Source organism: Pyxicephalus adspersus, chromosome W (assembly GCF_032062135.1).
Source record: "Pyxicephalus adspersus chromosome W, UCB_Pads_2.0, whole genome shotgun sequence".
NCBI lineage: Eukaryota > Metazoa > Chordata > Amphibia > Anura > Pyxicephalidae > Pyxicephalus > Pyxicephalus adspersus.
This window is the reverse complement of record NC_092870.1, coordinates 6,449,347-6,477,244: the sequence shown is the minus strand read 5'-3', so window position 1 is coordinate 6,477,244 and position 27,898 is coordinate 6,449,347. Positions and strand designations below refer to the sequence as shown.

At 40.2% G+C, this 27,898-nt stretch overlaps 1 protein-coding gene across 1 annotated transcript; it reads left to right on the top strand.

Annotated features, from left to right (window-relative positions):
* The first annotated feature begins 1,086 nt into the window (after window positions 1-1,086).
* LOC140342906 (WD repeat-containing protein 5-like) lies at window positions 1,087-22,817 on the top strand. Its single transcript, XM_072429270.1, has 12 exons — window positions 1,087-1,188; window positions 7,157-7,358; window positions 8,350-8,423; window positions 8,637-8,807; window positions 14,907-14,990; window positions 15,845-15,900; window positions 16,816-16,862; window positions 16,951-17,026; window positions 17,359-17,392; window positions 18,626-18,700; window positions 20,383-20,470; window positions 21,806-22,817. The coding sequence occupies exons 1-12, from the start codon at window positions 1,087-1,089 to the stop codon at window positions 21,904-21,906; spliced, it is 1,110 nt and encodes a 369-aa protein (XP_072285371.1). The 3' UTR covers window positions 21,907-22,817.
* The last annotated feature ends 5,081 nt before the right edge of the window (window positions 22,818-27,898 follow it).

Genomic DNA, 27,898 nt, shown 5'->3' with positions numbered 1-27,898 from the left:
CCTCCCTATCCTTTTCCTGCACTTATAAATCGTTTTTTGAGTTGTTTTTCCTCACAATTAGGTTTTTCCTATCACTCTCCCTAGCGCCTGGACACGTCTCTCCCTGCACTCAGAACGCTGTAAAATGTCTTAATCCAAGATGGCTGGGGCTATTTATAGGGCTGTGACATCACAGGGCTGGCCGGCTGCTGGTGCATGCATGGCATTATGGGTCATCCTTGCCTTATGTCCTCACATGTGTAGCCGCCATTTTAGGAAAAATTGCGATTCGCTATCACGAATCGCGAGGAAATTCAGATTTGTTGCAAATCGAACTTTTCCTGAAATTCGGATTGAATACCACTTCATCAGCTTTGATTCGCTCATCTCTAGTTATACTCACTCATAACAGAACCATAAGGTGCCACCCTGTTTATGTGACAAAAGAGAACTCTTTAATCATTTGGAAAAATATATAGGGCGATTACACGGCTAATAAAGGTAAACCTTTATTAAAAATAGGCAATCACGTTAGAATTGTTTGTTATGAGGGGCCATTCACAAAGGGGTATGAACAAACCTATACGGATGAGATATTTACCGTTTATGCTATAAACACAAGGGCACAGGCCTCTTTATAAGTTGAAAGACCTTGATGATAAGCTCATTCAACTATCATTCTACGCGGAAGAAGTCCAAAAAGTCCCCCATGATAAACGCTGCATTTACCGAAAAGAGAAAATTAAAATTAAAAAAAAGAAGGTTAAGGGGAAAATGTTTTTTCACAAGGGGATTGGCTACCCTGTATAGTTTAACTCTTGGGTGCAAGAAAATCAGCTGGCGGGCGTGTAAACTATGTAAGATGGCTTGTTTTACATTACTTTACCGTGCAACGCGTTGTCTAAACTTTACCCCAACAATATCGCTGATTATACCACTAAATTAGCAAAAGCTCTCCATCTCCGTGGGCCTTACGAGGTCGCCTTAGTAGAGATTCAGTACTCTCATACATGGAATACCTTTGAGCCTGGGGATGGTGTTTTTTTAATCGGTAGGTGCAATGATCCGGTCAAAGAATATTTTGTTAAATTGGGAAATTACGCTAATATGAACAAACTGATCAAAGCCGTTAATACCAAACTTGACTCTATAAAAACTCCACCTGAACAATTGAGACTAAGATACGACGAGGTTGAAAGAACTGTTTCTGTAACTAAATCAGCCGTATTGAATTTTATGCCCGGGTAGAAGTTAGGTTTTTCCTATCACTCTCCCTAGCGCCTGCACACGTCTCTCCCTGCACTCCGAACGCTGTAAAATGTCTTAATCCGAGATGGCTGGGGCTATTTATAGGGCTGTGACATCACAGGGCTGGCTGGCTGCTGATTGGCTGCATGCATACTAGGCCTGGTGGGGCATAAGCGCAAACTTTTGAAAAAGAATTTAGACGCATATCATTTTGTGTTACAACGAGTTTGGAGTACCTGTTGTAACAACCGACCATATCACAGATGTTTCGACGGATGATGATTCAGTTTTAACAAAAGAGAATGATGCTTTATCCATACAGAAACATTTTTACCTAGATTTTAAAGCAGGTTTTTTATACGATGTTTGTTTATACCGATATAATTCAACACCAGCTTGTTGGCGATAATTATGTTCAGCTTTTAAGAACTATGGAGATTAATGGAAAAAATGGCGACGCTGTTACGCAAAACTATACTAGGCCTGACTATATACCCCTCTGCAAACAACACTTTGACACCATTACAATTTCGATACTTTCGGATCAAGCTAAACCTGCTAAACTCAAATACAGAAAAGCGATTGTGCGATTACACTTTAGACGTATACGCGCCGTGACGACGTATTAAAAATGCTGTCCCAGAGAGTGTACGATGATCCGGTTGCATATACCCATTATTACATACCACAAGCCGGCCATGGTTTTGACGGTTTCCACCATGCTGAATTCATGCACGGCGCCGGCCTCACAGGACTATTTCGGGGTCTGTTCCGTAGGGTAGTTCCTCTGTTCAAGAAAGGTGTAGCCCTTGTAAAAACAGCGGCTAGGAACATCGCCAAAGACGTTGTCGCCACGGCATCATCAGCCGTTATGGATAGAATAAATAGACCTATGCATGATCAGGAAAGCTCGGGTTTTTACAAATTAGATAAAAACAGAGGAAAAGAAAACAAAGCCTTGACGGCGTCATCCTTCCCACTTAAATAGCGTCGTCTAAGAGGCATCAGCGACAGAAAGCAAGAAGCCATTCCCTGGGTGACTTCTTCTAATTGTCAGCTATGGCTTTCGTACATGATGTCTCTGCCAAGTAAAAAAGTTTCTCGACTCTATTCTTCGTTCTTTCTAATGCATCCCAGTGTCTCCTTTGGCATCAGAACGGGCGCCCGGGAAGACTACTCAAAGACACACACACACGCATGGAATCAAGCAACCTTCAACTTTATTATAGCAATCATCTGGTTTATATATCATAACAAAAAATATCTCAGCGCATGCCCATTTACTATAGTGGAAAAATACTAGTATGCTTGTTCTAGAATAAACTGCTTAGCTACATGTTTTCAGACATAGACAAAATATCCTGTTATCAAAATCTGGCAGATGTTCGCAAGGACATTCCTTTGGCAGAACATCAGGCCTATACAAAAATATGTTCATCTGTATAATTTGAAGCTAAAATACAAAATGGAGTACATCAGGCCCTCTCAATCCCCTCTTAAGTCATGAACATGACTTTACCGTTTCTGATTCATCTTTAGATATTCAATATACTCATGTCCGATATTTCTTGTTTAGGGCAGAATATCTGCATTGTTTGCAACAAGGTGGGAACACATTGAATACAGCAACACAGTAGGATAAAACAAACAATTTTAATAATGCCATACATTAAGAGCGTTTTTAACCAACTAATATCAGGCAACCAGCTCAAAAACCAGTCCCACCAAGTGGATGAGCCCACATCTTGTCTAATATTTTGGATAATTTCTTTTAGTGCCTGTATCTCTTCCTCTATGGACTTTGAATGATCTGATAAATTGAAGCAGCACATACCCTTGAAATCTTGGCATCCTAAATTATGCTTAAGCAGTAAGTAGTCTACAGCAAATCTATTTTCTGCCACTGCTCCTCTTATGCCTTGTAAATCTACCAGTATATCAGATAAAGCAGTGGAGGTATGATTCAGAGATTTAGCTAGATCGCATGCAATAGAATTGATAGTACGAGTATTATATATAGCCAAACCTGGGACTCCTACAATAGATACCCCTAGGCCAATATACTCAGAAGCACTTAATAGGGGCAACCCAGAGGTACAATCAGAGGACAATTGTTTAGCGATGGATCTTTTCCCTTTCCGATTCACCTTTATGGGCTTCTCTCGGGAGTGCTACTGTAAGCCTAAACAAAGTACAAGGGCCTCCAGTAATATTCCCAGGAATATAATCAAAGGTAACATTACCGCAAGATAGAAACCACCTCCGGGGTAATCCAATGATGGCCAGTAGATATCTGCAAGACCTTTTCAACCTAATTTTCAAGGCGCTTCAGCTGTTCGCGAACATATGTCCCTCGTACATATTTCGAGCAAACAAAAGGCTGACAACGCTTTATTGGTGTATTGTGCCGAATTTTTGAACGGTTACACTTTATTTGCTTTTGATTTATCACCGGATCAAGAACCTGGCGGTCATTTCTCTCTAGTAAAAACCGTGAATCTCAGAGCTGAAATTAGATTTGCGGAACCTATTAAACACTATTAACATGATTGTGTATTCCATTCATGAGAATACTATTGAAATAAATAACAGAAGAGAAGTATTTGAAGATTTCCAATTGTAAGAAAATTTTCCTGTTTCCCTTATCCCTTTTCTTGAATGTCAGTATCTCTACTAAAGCTACATACACACTTCCAATTATTATCGTTGGAAAACGAACGACGAACGTTCATGCACGATATATACGAACGATCGTATAGCACCGATCCTGCACGACACGATCGTTCGTAGATATTGTACACACAATAGATACGATCGTTAGATCTAACGATATTGGAACCCCTAAGATCTCTTTTAGAAGGTCATTGACCACATACCAGTAGGGTACAATGCAGGGACAAGACCAGAAGACGTAGTGTAGGGTGTCAACTCCATAACTACATCGCCAGGACAGATTGCTTGTGGTGGGAAAATCGTGTAGAGAACATCTGGAGTGAGCTACCAATGCTTCAAAATCTTATAGGTATTCCCTTTGTAAACTGTACAAAGTAAGATCATCTGAGCCTGCTGCCATTTGACCTTTCACAAGTCCTAATGAAGTTCCCTACCTATAATGTTTTTTCTATTTTTGCATGTAGCAGCGTTTTAAAATGCAGGCAATCGATTCAGTTTCTAGTATTTTATATATCTCCGGTATCAAGCCCCTTTGGGATTGGGTGGGTGTAGTGTCTAATTTTCAAGTAACTCTAGAAGAATGTATGTGGGACCTCAAATTTCTGCTGGATCTCCAAGAAGGGCAATAGTAAGGTGTACAGCTGTCCGAAAGCTCTGGGTTAGAGGAAAGAAGTACAGCCAGGTCCATAAATATTTGGACAAAGTTTTTCTAAATTTGGTTCTGTACATTACCACAAATAATTTTAAATGAAACAACTCTAATGCAATTGAACTGCAGACTTTCAGCTTTAATTCAGTTGGTTAAACAAAAAGATTGCATAAAAATGTGAGGAACTAAAGCCTTTTTTTTACACAATCACTTCATTTCAGGGGCACAAAAGTGATTGGACAATTTAAAAAGCTGAAAATAAAATGTTCATTTCTAGTACTTGGTTGAAAACCCTTTGCTGGCAGTGACAGCCTGTAGTCTTGACTCATGGACATCACCAGATGCTGGGTTTCCTCCTTTTTAATGCTCTGCCAGGCTTTTACTGCAGCGGCTTTCAGTTGCTGTTTGTTGAAATGCATGCTCAATTGGGTTCAGATCAGGTGACTGACTTGGCCATTCAAGAATATTCCACTTCTTTGCTTTAATAAACTCCTGGGTTGCTTTGGCTGTATGTTTTGGATCATTGTCCATCTGTATTATGAAACGTCTCCCAATCAATATGACTGCATTTAGCTGGATTTGAGCAGACAGTATGTCTCTGAACACCTCAGAATTCGTTCGTCTGCTTCTGTCCTGTGTCACATCATCGATAAACGCTCCCAGTGCCACTGGCAGCCATGCACGCCCAAGCCATCACACTGCCTCCACCATGTTTTACAGATGATGTAGTATGTTTTGGTTCATGAGCTGTTCCACACCTTCTCCATACTTTTTTCTTGCCATCATTCTGGTAAAGGTTGATCTTGGTTTCATCTGTCCAAAGAATGTTTTTCCAGAACTGTGCCGGCTTTTTTAGATGTTTTTGAGCAAAGTCCAATCTAGCCTTTCTATTCTCGAGGCTTATGAGTGGCTTGCACCTTGCAGTGCACCCTCTGTATTTACTCTCATGCAGTCTTCTCTTTATGGTAGACTTGGATATCGATACGCTTATTTCCTGGAGAGCGTTGTTCATTTGGTTGGCTGTTGTGAAGGGGTTTCTCTTCACCATGGAAATGATTCTGTGACCATCCACCACTGTTGTCTTCCGTGGACGTCCAGGCGTTGCTGAGTTCACCAGTGCTTTGTTTCTTTCTCATGATGTACCAAACTGTAGATTTTGCATTCCTAATATTGTAGAAATTTCTCGGATGGGTTTTTTCTGTTTTTGCAGCTTAAGGATGGCTTGTTTCACCTGCATGGAGAGCTCCTTTGACCCCATGTTGTCTGTTCTCGGCAAAATCTTCCACATACAAGCACCCCCCTCAAAACAACTCCAGACCTTTTATCTGCTTAATTGATAATGACATAACAAAGTAATTGCCCACACCAGCCCATGAAATAGCCTTTAAGTCAATTGTCTAATTACTTTTGAGCCCCTAACATTAAGTTATTGTGTAAAAAAAAAAAAAAAAAGGCTTTAGTTCCTCACATTTTTATGCAGTCTTTTTTCTTCAACCCACTGAATTAAAGCTGAAACTCTGCAGTTCAACTGCATCTAAGTTGTTTCATTTAAAATTAATTGTGGTAATGACACTCTTGCTAACTGTATAGGGGCTAAGAGAGTAGCATTTGGTACCTTACATGAAGAGCTCCATCATAGGAAGTTGGGGCTATTCATATTTTTTCAATTTCAGTCCAGTGATTAAACAATCGCAGAGTAAACCAGGAGGCTGATTGTCTTAAATGGGTGGCATAGTGCCGATGCCTGCAGTTGTTTTAAGCCCTAGGAATGAGATGGCTACCGGTAGTGTTGCAAATAAATACAACAGCTTGGGTAGAATTGACAGCTCGACCAGGGCTATACATCCAAGGGAGGACAGTGGCAGGGTCTTTCATTTAGAAAAGAGTTGAGATTTCTCTAAAGAGTGGGACATAATTGCATTTGTAGAGAGAATTATATTGCGTGGTTAGATAAGACTGAGGAATCGGGAAACCCTCCAGAAAACTGTTAAAAAGTGAGACAATGTGTGGGAGCATATATTTTATAATGGGCGAGAAGCTGTCCGGACTTTGGGGCTTTATGTGATGGCAGAATAGATATAGTGTCCAGAACCTCTTCCAAGCTAATGGGGCTTTTTAAGCACCACTTCCATAGATAATTTTTTTCCAGGGTTGGTATGGAGCACCCGTTAAGGTATTCACCAATGCATGATTGGAGAGAGAGAAATTCTATTGCAAATCCTGTACCATTCAGTATAGGGAAGCATAATAGTTGCTAAATGTGTTCAGTAGCTCCTGGGTCATAGTGTAGTCCCACTGAATTATCACGAAGCGTTAGCGGTGTAGATCTGGAACCAAGGATCTTTTTAGCCATCTGTAAGGGTGACTTCCCACTGGTCAGCAATGTAAGAGGCATTCTTCCCACTGGCTGCCACAATAATGTGCTGTTAGTTGTGGCTATAGTAATTATAGTAAGGGTTCCTTGAAAACCTGAAAAGTCTGTTTTGTTTTTTCTCCTCTCTCTTTTACCTAGATCTATTCTCTCTAACCTCCTGTGCTTCCCCCTCTTTTTCTTCATGTGCTGTAATGCACAATTCTTGGAAAATTGTTTAGAAAAATAATCTTTAGGTAGTTGGACTGGATTTTCCATTTGTTATCAGTGGCAACCTATGTGTTTTGACCAAGTTGTATTCACTAATAATCATTTTATTTTCATTGCAGCCAGCTCCAATAAAACCAAACTATACACTAAAGTTCACGTTAGCTGGGCATACCAAGGCCGTGTCTTCCGTTAAGTTCAGCCCCAACGGGGAGTGGCTGGCCAGCTCATGTAAGCACCTTCATGTCAATATTATCAATAAAGCACAATTGTACTGTAGTTAATGTGTCATATCGTCTTCTCTGAGAACGGCAGTTCAAAGCAATGAATGCTTCCCACCAAACAAAAACCTGTAGGCTTTTAAGACCAGATTTCATCAGGATGTTGTAATTGGTTAAATCCTGTCCAATAATACAATACCTCCAAGATTCAGAAGTACCTTTTTGTAACTCGCAAACACATTTCTTTTAATCTGAGGTGCTCTTTATTTACAGATGCTTTGACTTCTTTTTGGACTTTTAGCTTAGCCCTACCACTGTCATTTAGCAGAATTGGAGTCAAATATAGTAGTGAGGACTTGTGTTGATGGTATGATTACTCCACAGGAACAAAGGGTACAATGAGGTACTTTTAAAGTAGAACTGTATTAAAAATGAAAAGCATCACTTACCTTTATTTCCCCAGAGCCCACAATCCCTTCATACCGTTGCCTGGAAAAGCCCCTTCTGCACATGCCTGGGATTGCAGAATGGAGAGCCGATGTCCCTTCTGCAAAAAAAAAACCTTATCTGCCTGATTGCAATTTTTTATTCACCTGTTCACGCTCTATGGAGGGTTCACCAATATCTTTCACTTCTCTTCCGGGAGTCATATCTTCAGCCTACTTGATTGGCTGGACCGTTATGAAGCATGCACACAGGAGTTTTAGTCCTGACACCCCCTGGGGTGGCATCCTACACATACACAGCTCACTGTACTATGAAAAGATTGTGAACAGGCAAGTAGGTACGTTTTATTGCAGGGGAAATTGCCTGTACCTTCTGCAGTACTTTTGTATGCAGAACTCTAGTTCCCCTTTAAATGTGATTTTATCATTTAACTCATCCACAGACACAAATGTAAATATTCTTTCAATATCAAGACTCTGTTTTTGTACAAAAATCCATATTACTAAAAGACAACTTACAATATCCTTGTTAAGTTTCTCTTTTGATTTTTTTAGCGGCCGACAAACTAATCAAAATATGGGGAGCATACGATGGCAAGTTCGAGAAGACTATTTCAGGGCATAAACTGGTAAGTGCCACGCTTGAGAATTTCTACTAAGACAAGGAAGTAGATGAGTCAGAACTGGCATGACCCATTCTCTGGAGAAACTTACCTCTTATAAATACTGGTTTAATGCCTTAATCCCTAACTGGGCACCAGTTAGGTCATGCCCTCCTGTAAGACCACCCAGCTTGTGAGTAAATAACATTTCTCATGTTAATTATTTTATGGTTATTTCAGGGTATATCAGATGTTGCCTGGTCATCTGATTCTAATCTGCTGGTTTCTGCTTCAGATGACAAAACTCTGAAAATCTGGGATGTTAGCTCGGTGAGTTCCTTTTTGAGTATATGTCAACCTTTGTGTCAAACAATTGACTTTTGTAGCCAGATGGTCAAAAAGTGGACTGGGTAACCCATAACTAACTTTGTGTTCCCATAAGATTCCAGTATCCCCCTATCATTCTGTCAGCTCTCTACCTCCCACCTATTTAAATAAATCTTCTTTATGAATAATAAAATAGATACTCTAGACTTTAACCTATTGGATGAAATATCGAACACATTACCTGGGACACAATTAAAGTCTCCACATACAAGTAGCACACACTGAAGCAGTTCTATTTTGCTCAGGCTTTGTAGAATGCTAAGCTAGAGTTGTAATGAAGTACAAGGAAAATTCTGGAACCAATCGCTCCATTACACTTTGTGTCTCATCTCATTGGGCTTACCTTTTGTATAGGCTAACCCAAACCCTTGGCATTAATTGAAAGAATATGGATTTACCATATTTAAGAAGTCCAGAATGTGTTGTAGTCAAGGAGACCAGTTGAGCAATATAAGTAAAGGACCAATTTGTAAACTATATGAAAGTGTGACTTGTGTGCCTTGCTTTATATGAAATATAAAAGGACTCATTTTTTTTTTTCTCATTTTCTCTTCAACCGACATTGTTCTTCACATGAAAACTCTTTTTTGCCATCCCATGTTGCCAATTGACTTTTCTTTGACTGCCCTGTTGTATGTCTACTTTTAATGTATAGTTGAAAGCCCTGTAATAATAATAATAATAATAAAAAAAAGTACTGTACTGTACAGGTCTTGGTACTGTAACAAGACCTGGACTGGTACTGATGGTACTGATTTCAGGAGCTGAACATTTTTAAGGTTGGTAGCACAGAAATTGAGAAGTAGATGATAAACTAAAAAAAATGTTTAAGAACCAAATAAAAGTTACATAGCATTAAACTGTCCGAGAGCAGCATGCAATTGTCTTAAAACCAGGGGGAAAGCAAGGCACATATAGCAGGGGTCGACAAAGATTTTGCAAAAAAATTAAGAGCCAAGGCGCAGAGTCCAAAAGTCCATGCAGTAACCAGGTCTTTTCAAGAGCCTTTGATGATGTTGCGCCGATGGTTACTGCCTGGTTGCAGGCTTTGGGCACACCGAGGTGGGCAAAACATGGTACCAAATCGCAAAGCAGAGGGAAAGTCAAGGAAGGCCGCTAAATAGCCAGGGCTGGTCAAGAGGCTATTTTCTGATTGGCCAGTGGATTGGACGGAATTGATAAAGCTTGGAAACCGGCACACCCAGCGTCAGAACTGCCTACATGCGCAGGAGAGAGGTGTCTGCGCTAAAGTGAGGAAAAGGTAAGTGAGGCATTACCCCTTCCCTTTTACGGGGCCTCCCCAAATGAAGTCCATAGAAATGTGGACTCACATTTCTATGGACTTCATAACAAATCTTCCATTCTTCAATGGGTTTAACACAATTTGGGTAGTGGTGGCTAGGTTCTCTAAAATGGGGCCCATTTTATCCCTCTACCTGGTCTTCCCTAAGCTACCATCTTGACAAAGATCTTCCTTAAAGGAAAGTCATTTGTCTGCAAAGATTGCCATCTCACATTGTGTCAGATTGGGGTGTCCAATTCACATCCTGCTTCTGGAGAGCTCTCTGTCGACTATTGGACATCAAATTGGACTTTTCGTCTGCCTACCATTCTCAGGCTAATGAGCAAAGGGAGCGAATAAATCGGTCACTGGAGCAGTATCTCCGCATTTACGTCCGCTCCTAGCAAGACAACTGGTCTGACCTCCTGCCTTGGGCTGAACTGGCCCACAGCAACCGCTCCAACAAATCCATGGGTAAGAGCCTCTTCTTGATTGTCTTTGGTCATCACCCCAGGCTCCCTTCTCCAGTCCCATCCTCTTCTGACGTACCTGCTGCAGCTGCTACTGCTGACAGCATTCAGAAAGTTTGGAGGAAGGTTCAAGAAGGTTTGCAACGCTCTTCTGTACGCTACAAGAAATGGGCTGCTAAAAAGAGAACTCCTGCTCCTCAGTTTTTTCCAGGTGACAAAGTATGGCTCTCCCCCAAGTATATCCGCCTGTGAATGCTCTCCCAAGCTTGCTCCTCACTTCATTGGTTGGCCCTTTTTCTGTGCTGTCACAAATCGATCCAGTCACTTACAAGTTAAAACTACCTCCATCTTTGAAGATTCACAATTCTTTTCAAGGACCCCTTATCAAGCCAGTTATTTTTACTGGATTTTCCAAGATTATTAAACCTCCTGGTCCCGTTTCTGCTGCCTCAGAACAAGAGTTCGAGATTGAGCAGATACTACACTCCAGACTCTGCCAGGGTTCTTTACAGTACCTGGTCCATTGGAAGGGTAATGGCCCTGAGGAACGTTCCTGGGTCCCTTGTTAGGATCTCCATGCTCCCGGTCTACGAAAGGAGTTCCATGCCAAGTTTCCCCACAAGCCCTGGGGGGGCTGGAATGGCAGGGGCCCTAGAGGGGGGGGGGGGGGGGTACTGTCACAGATCCCTGCAGGTCCAGGGGATCTGTGTTTCCTTATTGCTCACCCTCCTTGCAGTCCTCTGCTGCCAGCACCATCCCTGCCTCTGGATCCAACACTCTGCATACTTCCTGTTCCAAGTCAGGTGATTCTCTGTCAGCTGCTCCCTTACCTCAGAGAACCAGGGTATTCTGCAGATGCACTCCCTCTGCTGGCAAACATCTGAATAACAGCAGCTGATCCAGGTGGGTAGTAAGCACATGCTGGCGAAGTACCTGGATTTGAGTAAGTTTACTGGGCGTCAAGCCTCTGGGCGAGTAGTTGGTTGGGATCTCTTGCGGTCTAGGAGGGTGTATTCATGTTTTGAGCAAACTGTCATGCACGGAGAGACAGGACCACTAGGGGGCGCTATGGCACTGAGGTGGTGTGAGCCCTGAGAAGCACCAAGGCGCAGAGTCTTAAGCAGTAACCAGGTCTTCTCCAGAGCCCCTGGTGAGGATGTTGCCCCACTGGTTACTACCAGGTTGTGGTCCTTGGGCACGCCGAGGTGGGCAAAACATGGTACCAAATCGCAAAGCAGGAGCATAGTCGAGGAAGGCCGGGGTCCAGGCAGGCAGCAAGCAAGAGAGGTCAGGTCACACGCCAGGGATCCAGGAGACAGACACTAGTGACACAGGGTCCACTGCGGGCTCAGGGAACACCAGACACACTGGAAGCAACAGGAGGCACCGGTGATGCAGGGATATCCACAGACAGACAGGAACTCTAGAAAAGCACAGGGAAGTTGGCTGGGAGCCAAAAGACTTGAGAACGAGGGGTTAACGCAGGAGCTGGACAGAGGAAACACTGAATTAAGCACCAGGTGAACAGGAACTAGCTCAACAGAAGTAGGGGCTCGGCACAATGAAGACACATTGCACGAACGCTGTGTAGTGTGTGTGTGAGCTAGCTGAATAGCCAAGTCAAGAGGCTATTTTCTGATTGGACAGAATTGATAAACCTTGGAAACATAGGCACACCCAGCATCAAAACTGCCCGCTTGCGCCGCTTTAGTGAGGAAGAGGTAGGTTGTCGGAGGTTCAAGTTTCAACAGCTAAGTATTCAAGTAGGACACAAACAGACTTATAATTTTGCCCAGCTGTTGTCATGGCCAGCAAAGAGTTTTCTGCCATTCTAGGATGATCTTAGGGATTGATGGATTTATTTGAAGTGGTGTCTGGAGGGATGTTTATATCCCATTGTTTGGCCAATGCCGTTCCTTAGGTTAAGAAAGAGATAGTATAGTTCCCTCCATAACAGATTTTCACCAGGTAACCCCAACGATATGGGAGTTTGTTGCGTACAATATTGTAGTAAATGGAAGAAAAGTGTTTCCCAGCTGCAATTGTTGCTTACAAAAAATTGGTGAATAAGGAGATGCTTTCTTAAGCTGCTGGTAAAGATGTTATTTGTCTTAAAGCAATCATTAGCTTCTCTTTGATGTGGACAATCTGTGCACCTATCTATCAATAAGCTCATGGGGAATCGATGAAGGAAGCAAGGTTGCAATAAGCTGCTGGATATGATTTTGAAGATCGGTCAAAGTTGATTCAGGTATTCCCCCTAAATTTGATGCTATTCCTGCATGAGCAGTCCTCAAGGTCAGCCAGTTTAAGCATTTGTTTCTTAATATCTTCCTGAGTAGTCATTAGCATCTACTAAATCATTGTGAGCTGGAGCATATTTGCCCATTTTATTTTCATTTATAGTACTGTACAAGTACTCTCTCCTCCATCTCTTTGAGTTCCCCCTTTAAATTTTGTCATAAGGGATAAACAATTTCATGCAGAGAGCCCCTCTGTGAAATTGTCTGTGTCTTTTAAGGGTAATTTCTAACATTGACTGTGCTTTAGTAGGAAAGCCATTATTAGGCTCTATCAGCTCTTCAGTGTCTTCTAATGACGCATGATCTAGAGCTCAGCCGAAGAGTAGGGGCTTGGACTTCACAGGACGGATTTAAAGGAGAGGAGCCTGGAGCTTGTACCACTTTTCGGTTTATGAGAGCTCCTCTGCTTCCTTTCTGCACCATTATCGCAATCTCAGGCAGTGGGCAAGTCTGTGGATTGATCCTGTCGCTCTGAATGCTAATTATAGCCCTGTAATGGATGCCTGCAACGGAGCTCTCTAGGCTCAGACTGCCATCTGCCACCACTTCCAGTACCCCCCAAGCTCATGTATTTGTAATACATGAGACATGTATATTTTTAAGAAAATACTAGACTGCTTTTCTTGATTTTTAATGTGATTGGTATTATACACTCATCCAAGTAGCACATTAATCAATTAAGCCATAGCAATAAAGTGAAATATTTAGTTCTGTTTAAAAGTTTGTATGTACCCTTAGTTTTTAATAAATAATCATTCCCCCCCCCCCCCCCCGAAGGCTGAGCTGTGTGCAATCCTCTGAACGGATGACACAGAGCAGCCTGAGATCCGTGCATCCGAGGATGAGAGCTGCCGAGAGCTGGGCGGGGTATTCAAATCAGCCGGGCGGAGCAACCGGCTAAAAACCTCTGGAGAGAACTATGATGTAACCAATAAGGTCTCTGGTTCTAGCTCCATACTTTTTTTATTTATTTATTTTTTGATGTTGCATAGTTGAAGTACATAGTTTTGAAGATATCGGCATAGTACTGATGTTCCAGGTAAACGCAGACCATAGATGTTCCTTCAGCTTTTTTGTCTTTTGGTGTCTGAAGACATGAAACATTATAAGCATAGTTTGAACTTTAGGCTTAACTATATGCAATCAATGTACACGTATTTAAATATGATTATTCATAAGCTTAGTGTTCAAAGCGATATGTCATAATTATTGAGATTGACAGTGTTGGCAAAAAGAGTGTGATCTGCTCTCATTGTATTAGATCTCCAGGGACATCCCCATATATGGTTGTAACATAAGTTCCAATCTGATTTTATAATATACTTTAGACCAGGTGTGGGCAAACTTGTTTTGCTCAGGGGCCACAATGAGTTTTACAATTTGACAGATAGACTGAGCCAGTATCTGATGGAGGCTATTTGTGTCAACTTAAATTATGTGTAAAAACTAAAACAAAAGTAAGAGAACCTAAATTCAAATTGCATTCAATTTCGGTGGGAATTGTGGTGTTGGTCACATGTTTTTTGCCAATGGACAATTTTGTACCAATATTTGATGGGTTGGATTAGGTAGCCCATATTTGGCTGTAGTCTGCCAATGCCTGCTTTAGATCTTCCAATAACTTTAGTACAAGTTGCTGGTGTTTTTGGTACAAATCCAATTAAATAGGATAGTCATTCCATTGTTTAACATAGTTTTGATAAATGTAAAGGTGATTGTACAATCAGATTATAGAGTGTGTGTGTGTGTGTGGTGAGTTTAGGCTTATCGCTAGGTAGAGATGTGGGCAACATAATGCAAATATTTCAGGGTGTATATTGTTCTTGTCCAAGAACAAGATATATAGAAGAAAACAATGCAGAAACGCCTCTTTCTCTACTCTACTTTGATTTATTTTTGTTATCTATTCCATCTTCTCATGAGAAGTGCATAATCCTAAACAGGATTACACGGTGCAGGCAATGTAATGTTGATTCATAGGTAACAGAAGAAGTTAAATTCATGAACCACTGGGCCGGTATTGTTGGTATTCTGTCTGGTGTAATAAATTATAATTTGTGTCGTCTAGTTTGACGAGAGTGTCCGGATATGGGATGTGAAGACAGGGAAGTGCTTGAAGACATTACCTGCCCACTCTGATCCTGTGTCTGCTGTAAGATGCTTTCCGATGTTTATTTTCTTTAAAACATTTTTTTAATCTACTGTCTCAGATTATCAGGAATACAATAATGTTTTCACATATAAAGAAATCACATAGAAACCAATGGTAAACATTACATAATTGTGTCAAGGTAAACATGAAGTCAGTGGAAACGATGACTAAAGAAAGAAAATGAAGGTGGCGGTGGGGGGGTGAGCAAGGTCTCTAAAACATCAGTATATAATTTCCAATGTTCCTCACTTGCAGTTTTCTAAAATAAAAAAACCCACACACAGATTAATAGCAAAGGTATCCATGAGGTTTCTCACCATGCTGTATGTGGTGAAGGCAGAAAAACTGCAGAAACTTCATGGGATTAGGTGTTGGACATTCTGTGTCCGTTTGGGCAGCTGTAACTTTTACTGCATGTGCTAAATCTATAAGGGGAAGCAGTGTCACCCTAGGACTACAGAACACATTGTCTATTTTCATAACGTGGAGGTGGTGTTCTGTAGCTCCAAGATGCATGAGCACAAAGGAAGCTGGTCAGTGGCACAACGATGTATCACCTTACAAGATGTTTCACGGGATTAAGGTTTATTTTCCGAGTTTGCATACACCAGAAAGAAGAAATCTACCCATAATCTAAGGAACACCTGTATCTTTATTTCAGTGTTTGCTGTTTTTGCACAATTCTCTTTATTTCAGTACAAGGTTGCCTTAGACAGTGACATTTTGGAGGGAAGTGTTAGTGCACAGGCTATCGTGGTACCCTATCTAGGAAAATCTACCAGTGGGTTTATGAAACAAAAGCTGGAATTGGCAGATGCTGCCATTGTGTGTGTGACTCCTCCTTACTTTTCCAGGTGCACTTCAATCGTGACGGTTCCCTCATTGTGTCAAGTAGTTACGATGGTCTCTGGTGAGTTTCCCCCAACCCCCCCCCCCATTGCTGTGAATTGTAGTCCTATTGCAGATTTTCCAGTTCAGCAAGGATAAAAAAAAATTGTTTCCATTGTTTGTTGTGTTTTTTTTTTTGTTTTGGATTGGTACACTTTGCAAAAACTTGACCTTTTGCAATTGTTTTACTTCATGATCATTGGTCTTGGGGAAAGATTCAGCATACATACAGGAGTCCCCCAGTGTTTAGTGATCGGCTGTGGCAAATTTTCTAACATGTCGTGTCTTATGGCTAAGGATGCAGAAGGGGGCGCCTTCCACTCATCCTCTCCCCTGTAAAGTTGAGCCACAATGCATGTAAAGTGTTCTAATGTCACTGGAAATAATCAAAAGTTATTTTGTTTATTTTAAGACACTTGGGCTACGTACACACGTGCAATAATTATTGTTGGAAACTAACAATTTGCGACTGACCGTTTAGTAATCGTTAACAAAAAAGTGCACAGCATCAAGCCAACGACGCCCAAACGTCGCTGGAAACAAACGACCTTCCTGGTGGATCTGTTTGGACGACGATCATTTGCTATTCATTGTGTGTACAGTCGTTCAGTGATGGTGGATTGTTCTGCAGTACACTTTCCCATTTACATGTCACTTCCTGCATCGTTCAATGGTTCGATGGTATCTAGTGTGTGTACCACCAATAGTGTATTTGAACGATCGTATCATTACAGCATGTACACAATTGTGCACTATACGATTGTTCAAAATAATAATGAATAATCGTTGATTTGTTGATCGTTTTCTAACGACAATTATTGCATGTGTACCTATCCCTAGTATCTTGGCATCTGCTGAAAACTAATGCAGACCCATTATAATCTTTTATTTATTTAATATAAATATATATATATTTTTTATTTATTTTTTTTTTTAGCCGAATTTGGGATACAGCATCTGGCCAATGTTTAAAAACGCTTATTGGTAAGGAGCATCCTTAATTGCTGGTCACTTGGTGGTTGTGTTTTCTGTGAATCTCAATACTTGATTCTTTTTCTTTATTTTTCACCAGATGATGATAACCCACCAGTATCGTTTGTGAAGTTCTCTCCAAATGGCAAATATATTCTTGCAGCTACTTTAGATAAGTACGTAGGACATGGTGTTTTCTGTAGAAGTAATTTGTATGCAGATTGTTTATTTGCTCAATTGTCATTATTCTTATTCCTAATAATCTCTCTACCATTCCTTTTCTCAGTAGTACTTTTACTTTTTAAGACTGCCATTACTTTTTACATTCAGTAACTGATTGATTGTAATTTAATGAATGAAATCTGCTTTTTAGAGCTTACTACACAGTGCATAGTTTTTTTGGTTTTGTGATTTTTATATTAGGATTGTTTAATTTTTGTGGCTTAAAATCATGACCCCTTATTTTTTTTTTTTTTTTTTTTTTTTTTTTTTTTTTTTTTTTATAAAGCACACTTAAGTTATGGGACTACAGCAAAGGGAAGGTAGGTGTTTCTAGGGGATGTCAGATGGTGTTTAATTTTGTGTCTTACCCTTGTTATGTTAATAGCATCTGTTGTGTTGGTAATGCAATATCTTAATAGTATTCCCAGCCCTCTGTAGCAGCCCTCAACCTGTTATTGTTCCCTTTTTTGATAATGTATTCCCCAGGTTGACTTTGATTACTTTGAGTAGAAATAATAAGTGCCAATTCTTTGGGGCCGTGTGTGACCCATTGTTAAATTACACAATCTTTCTCGTTAGAAATCCTTGTTTTGTCTACAATCTGCTGTACCAGTACTCGCTGTTTTAGAGAGCCTGTTCATGTCGTGCAAAGCTTTTTGTAACTCATTGTTTTCCTGCCCCGTCATTTAACGTAAACATGATATTTTTTTAGATTTGAATAGAGTATGAATTTGATAAAATTGTGACAGGTATTATTTTGCTTTTTTGTTGGGTTGTATTTTGTCCCCACTTTGTTTTTTGGGAAAATGACTGGAAATGCATGGAAATCCATATGCAGATTTTTTTTACCACCTATAGGTGACCGTTGGGGTTTACCTAATACTGTTTTATTACATCATTAAAGGGAAATTTTTGGTGAAACGTATGGTAAATGCAAACTGCAATAAAACCCTTATTCTCACTCCATACAAATCCTAGATTTTGGTTTTTACTTTTAGATAGTTAAATACCCCAGCTCAGTAGTCGGCAACAGAAAGTAACCGTCTTTACTTTTTTAGTGAATGTATGTTCTTCTGTCCTGTAAGGTACATCTATAATATAGACTTTAGCAACAAATTGTTGAGGAACATACTAAGTTTAAGCAAGTTATGTTCCAGTTTAGAAGTCTGGGGTTTTCTAGACAAGATTAGTCTAATGCAAGGAACACTCGAAAAACTACTACCACTCACACAAGTCACCTGGTATTGGAGTTAAATGATCATAGTGTGCAATAGTTCATGAAGTTTGAGGCCCTGTGCACATAACTGGGACTAAACCCAGCCTTCGCAACCTATTGGCTTTACTGGCCCACGTGGCTTGACTTAAGGACTAACTTGGCTGCTTTCAGGCACAGTGTTGTCCAATATAGTGTTGTTAATTTAGGCCAGGCCAAGTCAGGTTCAATTTCAATATAAAGGATAATTACAACAAAAATTTAATCTTACATGGTATGCTAAACATTGTCTGTATATGTGTTCCTAACATTCTTCTCATACCTGTACCCAATTTTGCAGTGCCTGAAAACCTACACATGTCACAAAAATGAGAAGTATTGCATATTTGCCAACTTTTCTGTAACTGGAGGCAAGGTATGTGGTCCTCAAAAGCATTTTACAATTTGCATGACTGTTGCAAATACTGATTGTACACTAATGATGACAGTATGCTGCTTGAGATAATCTGAGGGTGTAGGTCAGAGGTCCCCAGCCATCTGACAGGTGGGCCGTGGCTCTGGCAGGTGCTTCTCCGCTTGGGGGGTTCAGAGCTGTGGACCATGTCTCCCAGGGACTTAGCAGTCTCAGGGCAATGGACGGGTGCTGGCATAATGACGTCACTCCAGGGGGAGCTTCCTCCCCTTTGAGTGACACACCGCTCCCTGCGCATGCGCTGTCTGCAGTCCGTGCATTTAGCAGTCTGCGACTTGCAAAAGGTTGAGGACCACTGCTGTAGGGGATAGCTGATTTTTTTAAACTTTTTTTTTTTTTACAATCTTGCTGTTACTATTTGGAAGTTAGTTTGAGTTACGGCATTCATACATCCCCCAAAGTGGGGATGGGGAAACAATAATTGCTAGTGTTGGTGCCAGTGACCAGAATAATACCCATCTGCGCTGATGCAATTGCCTAGAACAGGGGTTCGTAAACTCCGGCCTTTAGGCTAGATATGGCCTAGCCGGTAGTTCGTTCCGGCTGTTTCTAACGCCCCGATCCGGCCTAATGGCTCTGTGGTTTGCTGGAGGATTAGCCAGGGGGCTTTAGAAACAGCTGGAGCTCCGGGGCCGGCTCCTTGCTTTGGCTCCACTATTTACTGCGGCCAGCCTTGATACTTCAGCGCTGCGGTAAATTTTATATATAATAGGGAGGAGAGGGATTTCACTTCAGGGGGTGTTCTTTTGTGGGGGCGGAGCCTTTAGGGCCGGACTTAGACGCCATCCTATTGTGCTCCCGCCCACCCCTGAAATGGCCTAGTGGACGTAAAAGTTTGCTGACCCCTGGCCTAGAATAATGGTCAGCAGCATTGCTATTGATGACCACAGTATTAATCCTCAGGAACTCCGTTGGTGACTGCAGTAACAATCCCCAGTATTGCTGTAGGTGTCTGCAATAACCTCCAGCTCTATCGGAGGCAGTGCTGTAAACCAGTCACCCTTCAGGTCCTTTATGTTATACACGTTAACTGCATCTTAAGACACCAGTGGTTAATGTCGGTTTTGTGAACTCCCTCAGACTTAACTCTTGGGGCCTGTTTTCACTAGTACATTGTGGAAATGCATGCATTAATGCAGTGTGTGCAAATGCAATAGATGTGTTTTGTGTGCAAAGTTGCCATTTTATTTTCAAAATTCATCATACCAACGCAGTGCAGCATAAGGCACACTTTGTGCAATGTAGTGTGTTGGGCCGCCCATTTAAATAATTTGGCTGCTGGACACAAAGCATAACAATAGTTGAAATAGGCACTCATTGTGGAGTGGAGATCTTTCCTACTTGAGGGTATTATACCTATTTTAGTGGCAGGTGCCTGAAAGTGTTTTATTGCACAGTACTCCACTGTTGCCCTAGAAAGCCACAGACTTAACCCTGGAAATGAAGAGGTTATAGGAATAAAAGTGTAATGGCCAAATGCCTTTTACTGGTACTCGGGTTATACAAGAGATCTTTAAAAAATCAGTTGTAACAGTATACATTCCTAGCGCTAGCTCCTTTATTTCCCCCCCCCCATGCTTTATAGGGTCACTTTTACCCATTGTCTACAATCTGTACTTTTTCAGTGGATTGTATCTGGCTCTGAGGATAATTTGGTGTATATATGGAACCTTCAGACCAAGGAGGTTGTGCAAAAGCTACAGGGACATACAGGTGAGATCTCCTTTTCTAACTCCTAAAATATATAATTTATTTTACTGGTATGTTATACTTTGCCAACATAAGTTTGTCAGTTTTATTAATCACCAGTGCTAAATGACTTCATCATTCTAAGTCTTTACAATGTTCTCAATAAATAAAGACATAAAACTGAAAAATAGGACTTTTTAGGTATTGACATCGTGACACTTTGAAGCATAATTTAAATGGAAAATCACAAGACCATTTTATTCACATATATAACACTTTTGTTTAAAAAAACAAATATTAGAACCAACAGTGAGTGTATCTCAACTCACTATAGTCTGTGTTTTGTAGACTATTGTCCACTTCTTCAGGAATCAATTTGAGATCTACAAATTGTATACACAAAAGTATTCAATTACAAACATCAATAAACCATAATTAAACTGATAACCAAATAATCTCACTTTAACCTTCCTGGCAGTATGATTATTTTGTATTTTTACATGTCAAATCGGTACATTTGACATGTAAAAATACTTCCAATTTTAAATTTCCTGCTGCCTTTTCTGCAATCCTCTGTGGCATGCAGACCCCTCAAAAGTCAGCATAAAGAGACTCAAATGGAGCAGCAGCAAAAACACAAGATCACTATAAGAAATATCATTCCTTATAAGACTTTTTTCTTTGACCAAGAGATTAATATAAACCTTCATCACCAGAAAACTATTCTCTCAATGGGTAGCCTTTTGTAAACCTTGAAAGCTCCTAACAAATACTTAGGATATGGGTTGACCTAACAATGTCAACCCATTGGCATGCAGTTCTACTAAAATCCGCCCCTACCTGTCCCCTGAGACCACCAAACTCCTTGTACATGCTCTTATCTCTCGTCTGGACTACTGTAACCTCCTCCTCTCTGGTATTCCACTAAACCCGACTCTCTCCTCTACAGTCTATTATGAATGCTGCAGCCAGACTCATCCATCCTTCCTTCCCTCCGCTCCTCTTCCGCTGCATCTCTTTGCAGATCTCTACACTGGCTTCCATTTTACCTTAGAATCAAATTCAAGCTCCTGTGCTTTGCCTTCAAATCCCTCCACAGTTATTGTCCCACTTACATTTCTGACCTGGTAAAAAAGTACTCCCCCAGCCGCCACATTTAAGGACTAGTAAGCTGCAATCTGTTGCAGATTTCTTTTTTTTGGTATAGGAGCACTGATACAAATAATGATGTGAAGTATTCAGTGTTCTGTTTATGGTGTAAAAAAAATGTTTACAATTTCTCTTCAAAATATCCTTCACAAATATCTAATTTCATTCAAGTATTAACAGTTTTTCCCCTGATTTCTTTATTATCCTCAGATGTCGTAATTTCAACAGCCTGTCACCCTACAGAGAATATTATTGCTTCGGCTGCACTAGAGAACGACAAGACCATCAAATTGTGGAAAAGTGATTGCTAAATCTCCTCACTAGACTGTATTCTTCAGAGGCCTCTAAACCCCCTGGGACACAATCCTGGAAAGTGTAAATCCATTGGGTGTCTGAAACATTTTACTTGTAAAATCTAGAACAAAGAAGGAATATCCTGCAGCCTCAAATGTTTTTTCCAATCAGCTTTATACCTTGCCAGCAACATTTCATCATCTTCTGTCTCCATGCCAACACACACCACAGTTTGCTTGTTCTTATCACTCTCGGCTTTCATTCTTTTTGTCCAAAGACGCTGACGAGCAGCGAATGATCTTAAGTTATCAGGTTTTTCTTCTCCTGTTCAGTGCTCTGGTAATTTTGATTTTAAATGATACTTTTCTTTTTTTTGAGAAGTACATCTGATCAATTTTATTTACCATAGATTTCCAGTAGTCATCTAATCTCTAAACTGCAAATATTGGGATGATTAAACACTCAAGAAGTCATTGTCCAGGTTTTGCAAAAAGAGGCTTTACCTCATTTCTCTAACCGTTCCTCTTATTTTACTGTCAAGTTTTAGTTCCATGTGTTGTGACCAAATGAAAGTGCTGGTATCACAATTGGGTCTTTCTTGCCAGACAAATCTTTGGTTTCTGTGGGTGTATAGTTAGGTGTTTTGCTGTTGTGTTACTACAAAGACAGTTCTGCAGCCTTTCAATGGAGCAGTATGCTCAGAATTCCTCTCCTCTCTTTAATGTCATCTTTTTTTTTTTTTTTTTTTTCTTCTTCTTGGGTGGGATAAGAAGGGTGAAACATTACAGTTCCCATTGTAAAAAGAAAAACGCAGTGCTGTTTTGTATTTTGCAAATTCATAGTAGTGTATAGCTTATGGCACAAGTCTGTTGTAGACTTGCAACATACAGATCTATAAGCTGTAATAAAGAGGTGGGTTTTTATGTGACTTTTTGACTGTGAAGTTTTATTCAGCATTTGCTAAAACTGCATTAATTTGAAAAAAATAGAGTTCTAAGAAAGGAGTGAATGCATTTGAAGTTAATGCATTGTTTAGCAGCACTTGAAAGCAGTAGGAGTAGGGGAGTTATTCAGGGCAAGCATAGAAAAGACACAGTCCACACCATTTTAAAGCTGAATAAGCGGTTTGGGAAGATAATGCAGAAAGCTTCAGGGTCTGAAGTGTAATTATGTATTTTTGTAAATGATCTTGAAAAACTAGCTGAGGCTCAAGGCCCCTGGTGTAATTTAACCTCAAACTAAAAACCCTATCCTCAAGTTCTTATGACCGTTCAGCTTTTCCCTTCCAATATGTGACAACCTCTTGTGATATGTTGTTGGATGCAAACCCTGCCTACATAATAGGATACTGGGTTATTTTGTGCAACCTGCGACAGCAAAGAGCAGTAAATGATTGCCTTAAAGGACTTGCAAGGGTGAACCATGGCAAGAAATAATTGTAAGTTGATGTTTTGTAAAGTTTAGGCCTGTCTTTCTAAATCTCTTTAACAAAGGCCCTTTTTAAGGAAACTTTAATTCATCACTTTTATTTCAGTGATCTGCAAAATTGGTTTCACAGGGCATACAAGTGAGAAACTTATATGGATTGGAGAAAGCAAAGACATTGTCTGAACTTAATTCATGAAAAATAAGAGCATGGGATAATTTCAGTATTAATGTTTTTAGATTTTTTATTTTTTTTTCCTCTCGCTCCATTGAGAGACACAATATTCTATTAGAAAACTGTGAATTATACTGCTGCCTTCAAGCTTAGGCATTGGATGCGAAAAGAAATGTAAGCATTGCTTAGGGGCTATACCCGGTTTCCACACTTGGAAGATGGATGTTATTTCAGTGTTTTGGGGATCTTCATCAAGTGTGGCTTTCTGTCATTTACATCACTATGACTGCCCTCCTCCTGCATGGCACCCAGGGAGTACACATGGACTACTCTATGCAGTATGCTCCCTGCAGAGTGATTGTACGGTCTAGCCTGATTTCTCTCATACCTCTGGGGTTTTTGGGCCGGGCTGCCATATAGTTGTCAGTACCCTTGCGGGTCTGCGTAATGCTATAGCGTGTTGCTAAAAGATTTTTTTTATTTCACACCTACATCACACTGTCCTTCTGCTAGCAAGTCTGACTTAAAATATCAAGGGAATCGCTATACCTTGGCAGCTGGAATTCAGCATCTAAAATATATTTTATCTGTTCCTCTGTATCCAAATTCTCATTGTCCTCTGTGGGATGTTGGCTTCCACATATTTTACATATTTTACTGTGGAGATGTGGAGAAAACGTTGCATGGCAAGCCTGAGATCTTACAGGCATAAGTGCTTAGTTTATGCTTTTTCCCATCATGCTTTACATAATGAATTCATCTTTTAGAAGTAGAAATCTCTTGGGGCACAAACACCACAAAATAACCTGATAGAGGATTTAATCTTTTTCTTTGTTATACGCAAAGCTGGAAAAAGTTTTGGCTTTCATTCACTTTAGGTCTGCTCCTTTTTTGGTTTACTGTCTGCATCTATTTCTTCTGAATGTGCCTAGCATTGAACTTCTCTATCCCATCAAAGATGCAAAACTTTCACTTGCTGCCACTCCCCACTGCAAGGATGTACACTTTCACTCACTGCCCCTGTATTTTGTAGGTACTCACCACTACCCCACCAACACACGCTTATTTACTTGTCATCACTGCACCCTATTTGTACACTGGCACTACTCTGCTATTTATTCTGCTTTTTAATATTCATACTGTTAAAAAAAAAAAACTGGCGCACTTGCTAGTTATTAGTTCAATGTGCAAGCCTGCAGGCGTAGCCAGTTTATGCCCAGGTTCCTCATAGTGATGTGGCAAAGAAATCACAAAGACTTGTGCTAATCAAGGGTTTTTCTGTAACTCTGTACTTATGGAAAGATTGTTTAGGGGAGCAGAACATCAAAATAGCAGCAGTCCACCTTCAAAAGCATGTCATATAGTCAGCATGACAGCTGACCTGCATCATACCCGCTGACTCCTAAATCCATAGTTAGGCACAAGAGGAGCGTTTCTCCTCCGTAGTTTATTCCTCTGTGTATAATGGTCCCAAATTCAACACCAAAGGATTTTGTCTAGAGTCCCATCTTTTAACTTCTCCCTGCTGAAGGCAAGTCCTTAGCCAGTGGGAATCTAGTGTATTACTCTGTGGGTCCAGTCTGTAAGCCCCTCTGGCCTAGCCAAGCCCCAGGCCAATCTGCCTCAGCTACCTTTGGTATCTTTGGTAATTCATACCCTAATCCTGCCTTAGAAAAGGTACAAGAAACTGGGAGCTTGCTATACTACAGGAGTGCTACATTAGTTTGCCATACATTTCTGTAATCATTCTATTTTAGGCTTACTTTCCTGTTTGCCAGGTGCACTGTGCAGCCCTGTGTATGTTGTTTATACATACATACATGTTTTTCTGAGACTTTTTTTTCTCGTAACAGCCCTGCCAGGTTCCACCGGTCATCTTTCCTTGTTCTTTTTGTTTCGTCCTTCCAGGGCAGTTGTGCTTGGGGGTAGTTTGAGCTGCACTACATATCCGTTTGTAAAAGTTGTAAGCTGGGTCAACTATAACACTGATCAACAAACATTTTCTTGCCAAACACATTGTCATTTTAGGTTATGTTTAAAGCACATTCCAAATATGGTATTAGTTTTGCTAGATTGGCTCTAGGTTTTTAAAATAATGACCTCAATAATAACCTCATAGAAAACATGAAAAAACAAGCAAGAATAAACTAGATATGTCTACATATACAAAATGAGGTTTTTGAAATACTTAATGTCAATATATTCTATATTCAGTATAATAATATATATATTAATATATTTATATATATATATATATTCCTCTTATGCTGATGATCAGGACATTCACAATCATGTTTCCATCCCATCTGCCCTGATATCTTTCTTCCATCACCTTTGTCTTGATGAAACCTTGTTCCTCATTGACATCGCCAAGGTTTTCTGGAAATTTTTGCAAATTGCTATGGAAATAGTGTACCTTTATGCTCATAGTAGCACCCGCATTTTTAAAGTTTAAGAGCAAGTTTTGTACCAGTTCTTAATTCTTCATAATTTTGTGCTTTATGGTTACCCAAGAAGTTCTTGACAACCCTAACGTAGCTGTTCCAGAAGGAAGCTTCAGTATCAGTCGTGTAACTTGTGAAATTTGAATCATTTATCCGTTTCCGAATCTGGGATCCATCAAAGATTCCTGCTTTTAATCTTTCAGTACACAATCCAGGGAAAATTCTACAAATGTATTTGAAGCAATCCCTGTCTTTGTTCAGAGCTCTAACCAATTGCTTCATTAATCCCAACTTTAGTGTAGTGGAGGGAGCATGATTTTTTTTTTTTTTTTTTTCCCTTCTCTCCTTGTCAATCATTGGCTCGTGAATGATGTTTGCGGCACCTTTTTTCATGTTTTCCCTTGGAGGCCACGTTACTTTTTTCTAGTGATCCTGCTTTGCTCTACTACCCCACAAGCAGATGAAACATGGGTACTTTGTGTATCTACTTTGCTGTCCAAGTAGGATCTTCACCATTTTTTACTCAACACATATAGACCATTGGTGTTGATAGCAAAGCTTTTGTAGGACCATTTTGATATTTTCATATTCTTTAGGTTTTGTTGAGAGACCAATTGGAATTGATGCATAGCAGTTGCCATTATGCAGTAAAACAGATTTCAAACTTCGAGTGGAACTGTATATGATAAGCCGCCAGTCTTTTGCTCGGTATTATGGTACCTCCCATATGGGCTAGTATAGTCCAGGGATGTTACAACAGTACACAAAGTCTCCATCTTCACTGACAGGTGCTAGGAGTGTCACCTCTCTTGTTCTGTAAACCATTTGTTTTAACTTCCGTTCTCGGAAAGATCTTCTCTTTTAGCCTGGGTGCTAAAAGTTCAGATGCTTGTTTTGACAAACTTGGGTCACGTATTAAATCATTGAGCTTTTAGGACAACTGCATGTTTGATGAAACCCTTCCCTTCATATTCACTTCCACTGCTAACTCCTGGATTACATTCCAACCCCTGTATATCCTATATGTCTGATACAGGAATATCAGGGAGTGTACCGAACACTGGTATGTGAACATTGGCACTATGCGGCACAGGTCCTCTTGCTTATTCCAAAGTGGGTTACTCCCACTTGTTTTTCTTGTAATGATTGAAACCTTTTCATTCACAGCACAAAAATAACAATCATGATGATTTTTGGGCTCTTGGCATAGGTACACCAAATTTCAAACTTTTCAGTTTTTCATTTTTCCACTGCCTTAGACACAAGTTTTGCATACAATATGGGGAGCCCAATATTTATCTTGGTCCTCCAGTTTAATACCAAAATATGCAAGATATGCTTGTTTCACAAGTTCTTTAATGTTTCTTCTCTGTTTTTGCTGAGAATTTTGTAGTAAAATGTAGTAAAATACATTAGGGTCATTTAACCTCCTGGGTGGTTCATTTCTGTCTGGATTTATGTCTAAAAGCAATACATTGTTTTTAATGAAAATGTATTTAGTATGAGTATAATCAAGTTTGAAACACAAAATCATGTCAAAATAATATAAATAAAATAAATTAAAATTTTGTTTTTAACAAAATAAATATTAGTATTTTATACTATAAAAATAATTTTAATGGAAGGCAATGTACTGCTTTTAAACATAAATCCACAGTGTTGCCTTCAGTACTATTATTTTATATTGCATTCAATACAAAATAATTTGAAATTCCCGCCACTCCCCCAACACAACGGCTGCACACACTGACGTCACCGGGATTGCAAAGGATGCCGGCGAACCAGGTAACAGTATTATCATTGTTTTAGCTACCCCTGGTGTGACTAAAGCTGCGTACACACTTGCAATTTTTGTCGTTGGAAAGGATCTTTCACGATCCTTTCCAACGACAAGGGGCTGCAAGATGCATGAACGATGCTGTACATACAGCACCGTTCATGCTCTATGGAGAGGGGAGGGGGGAG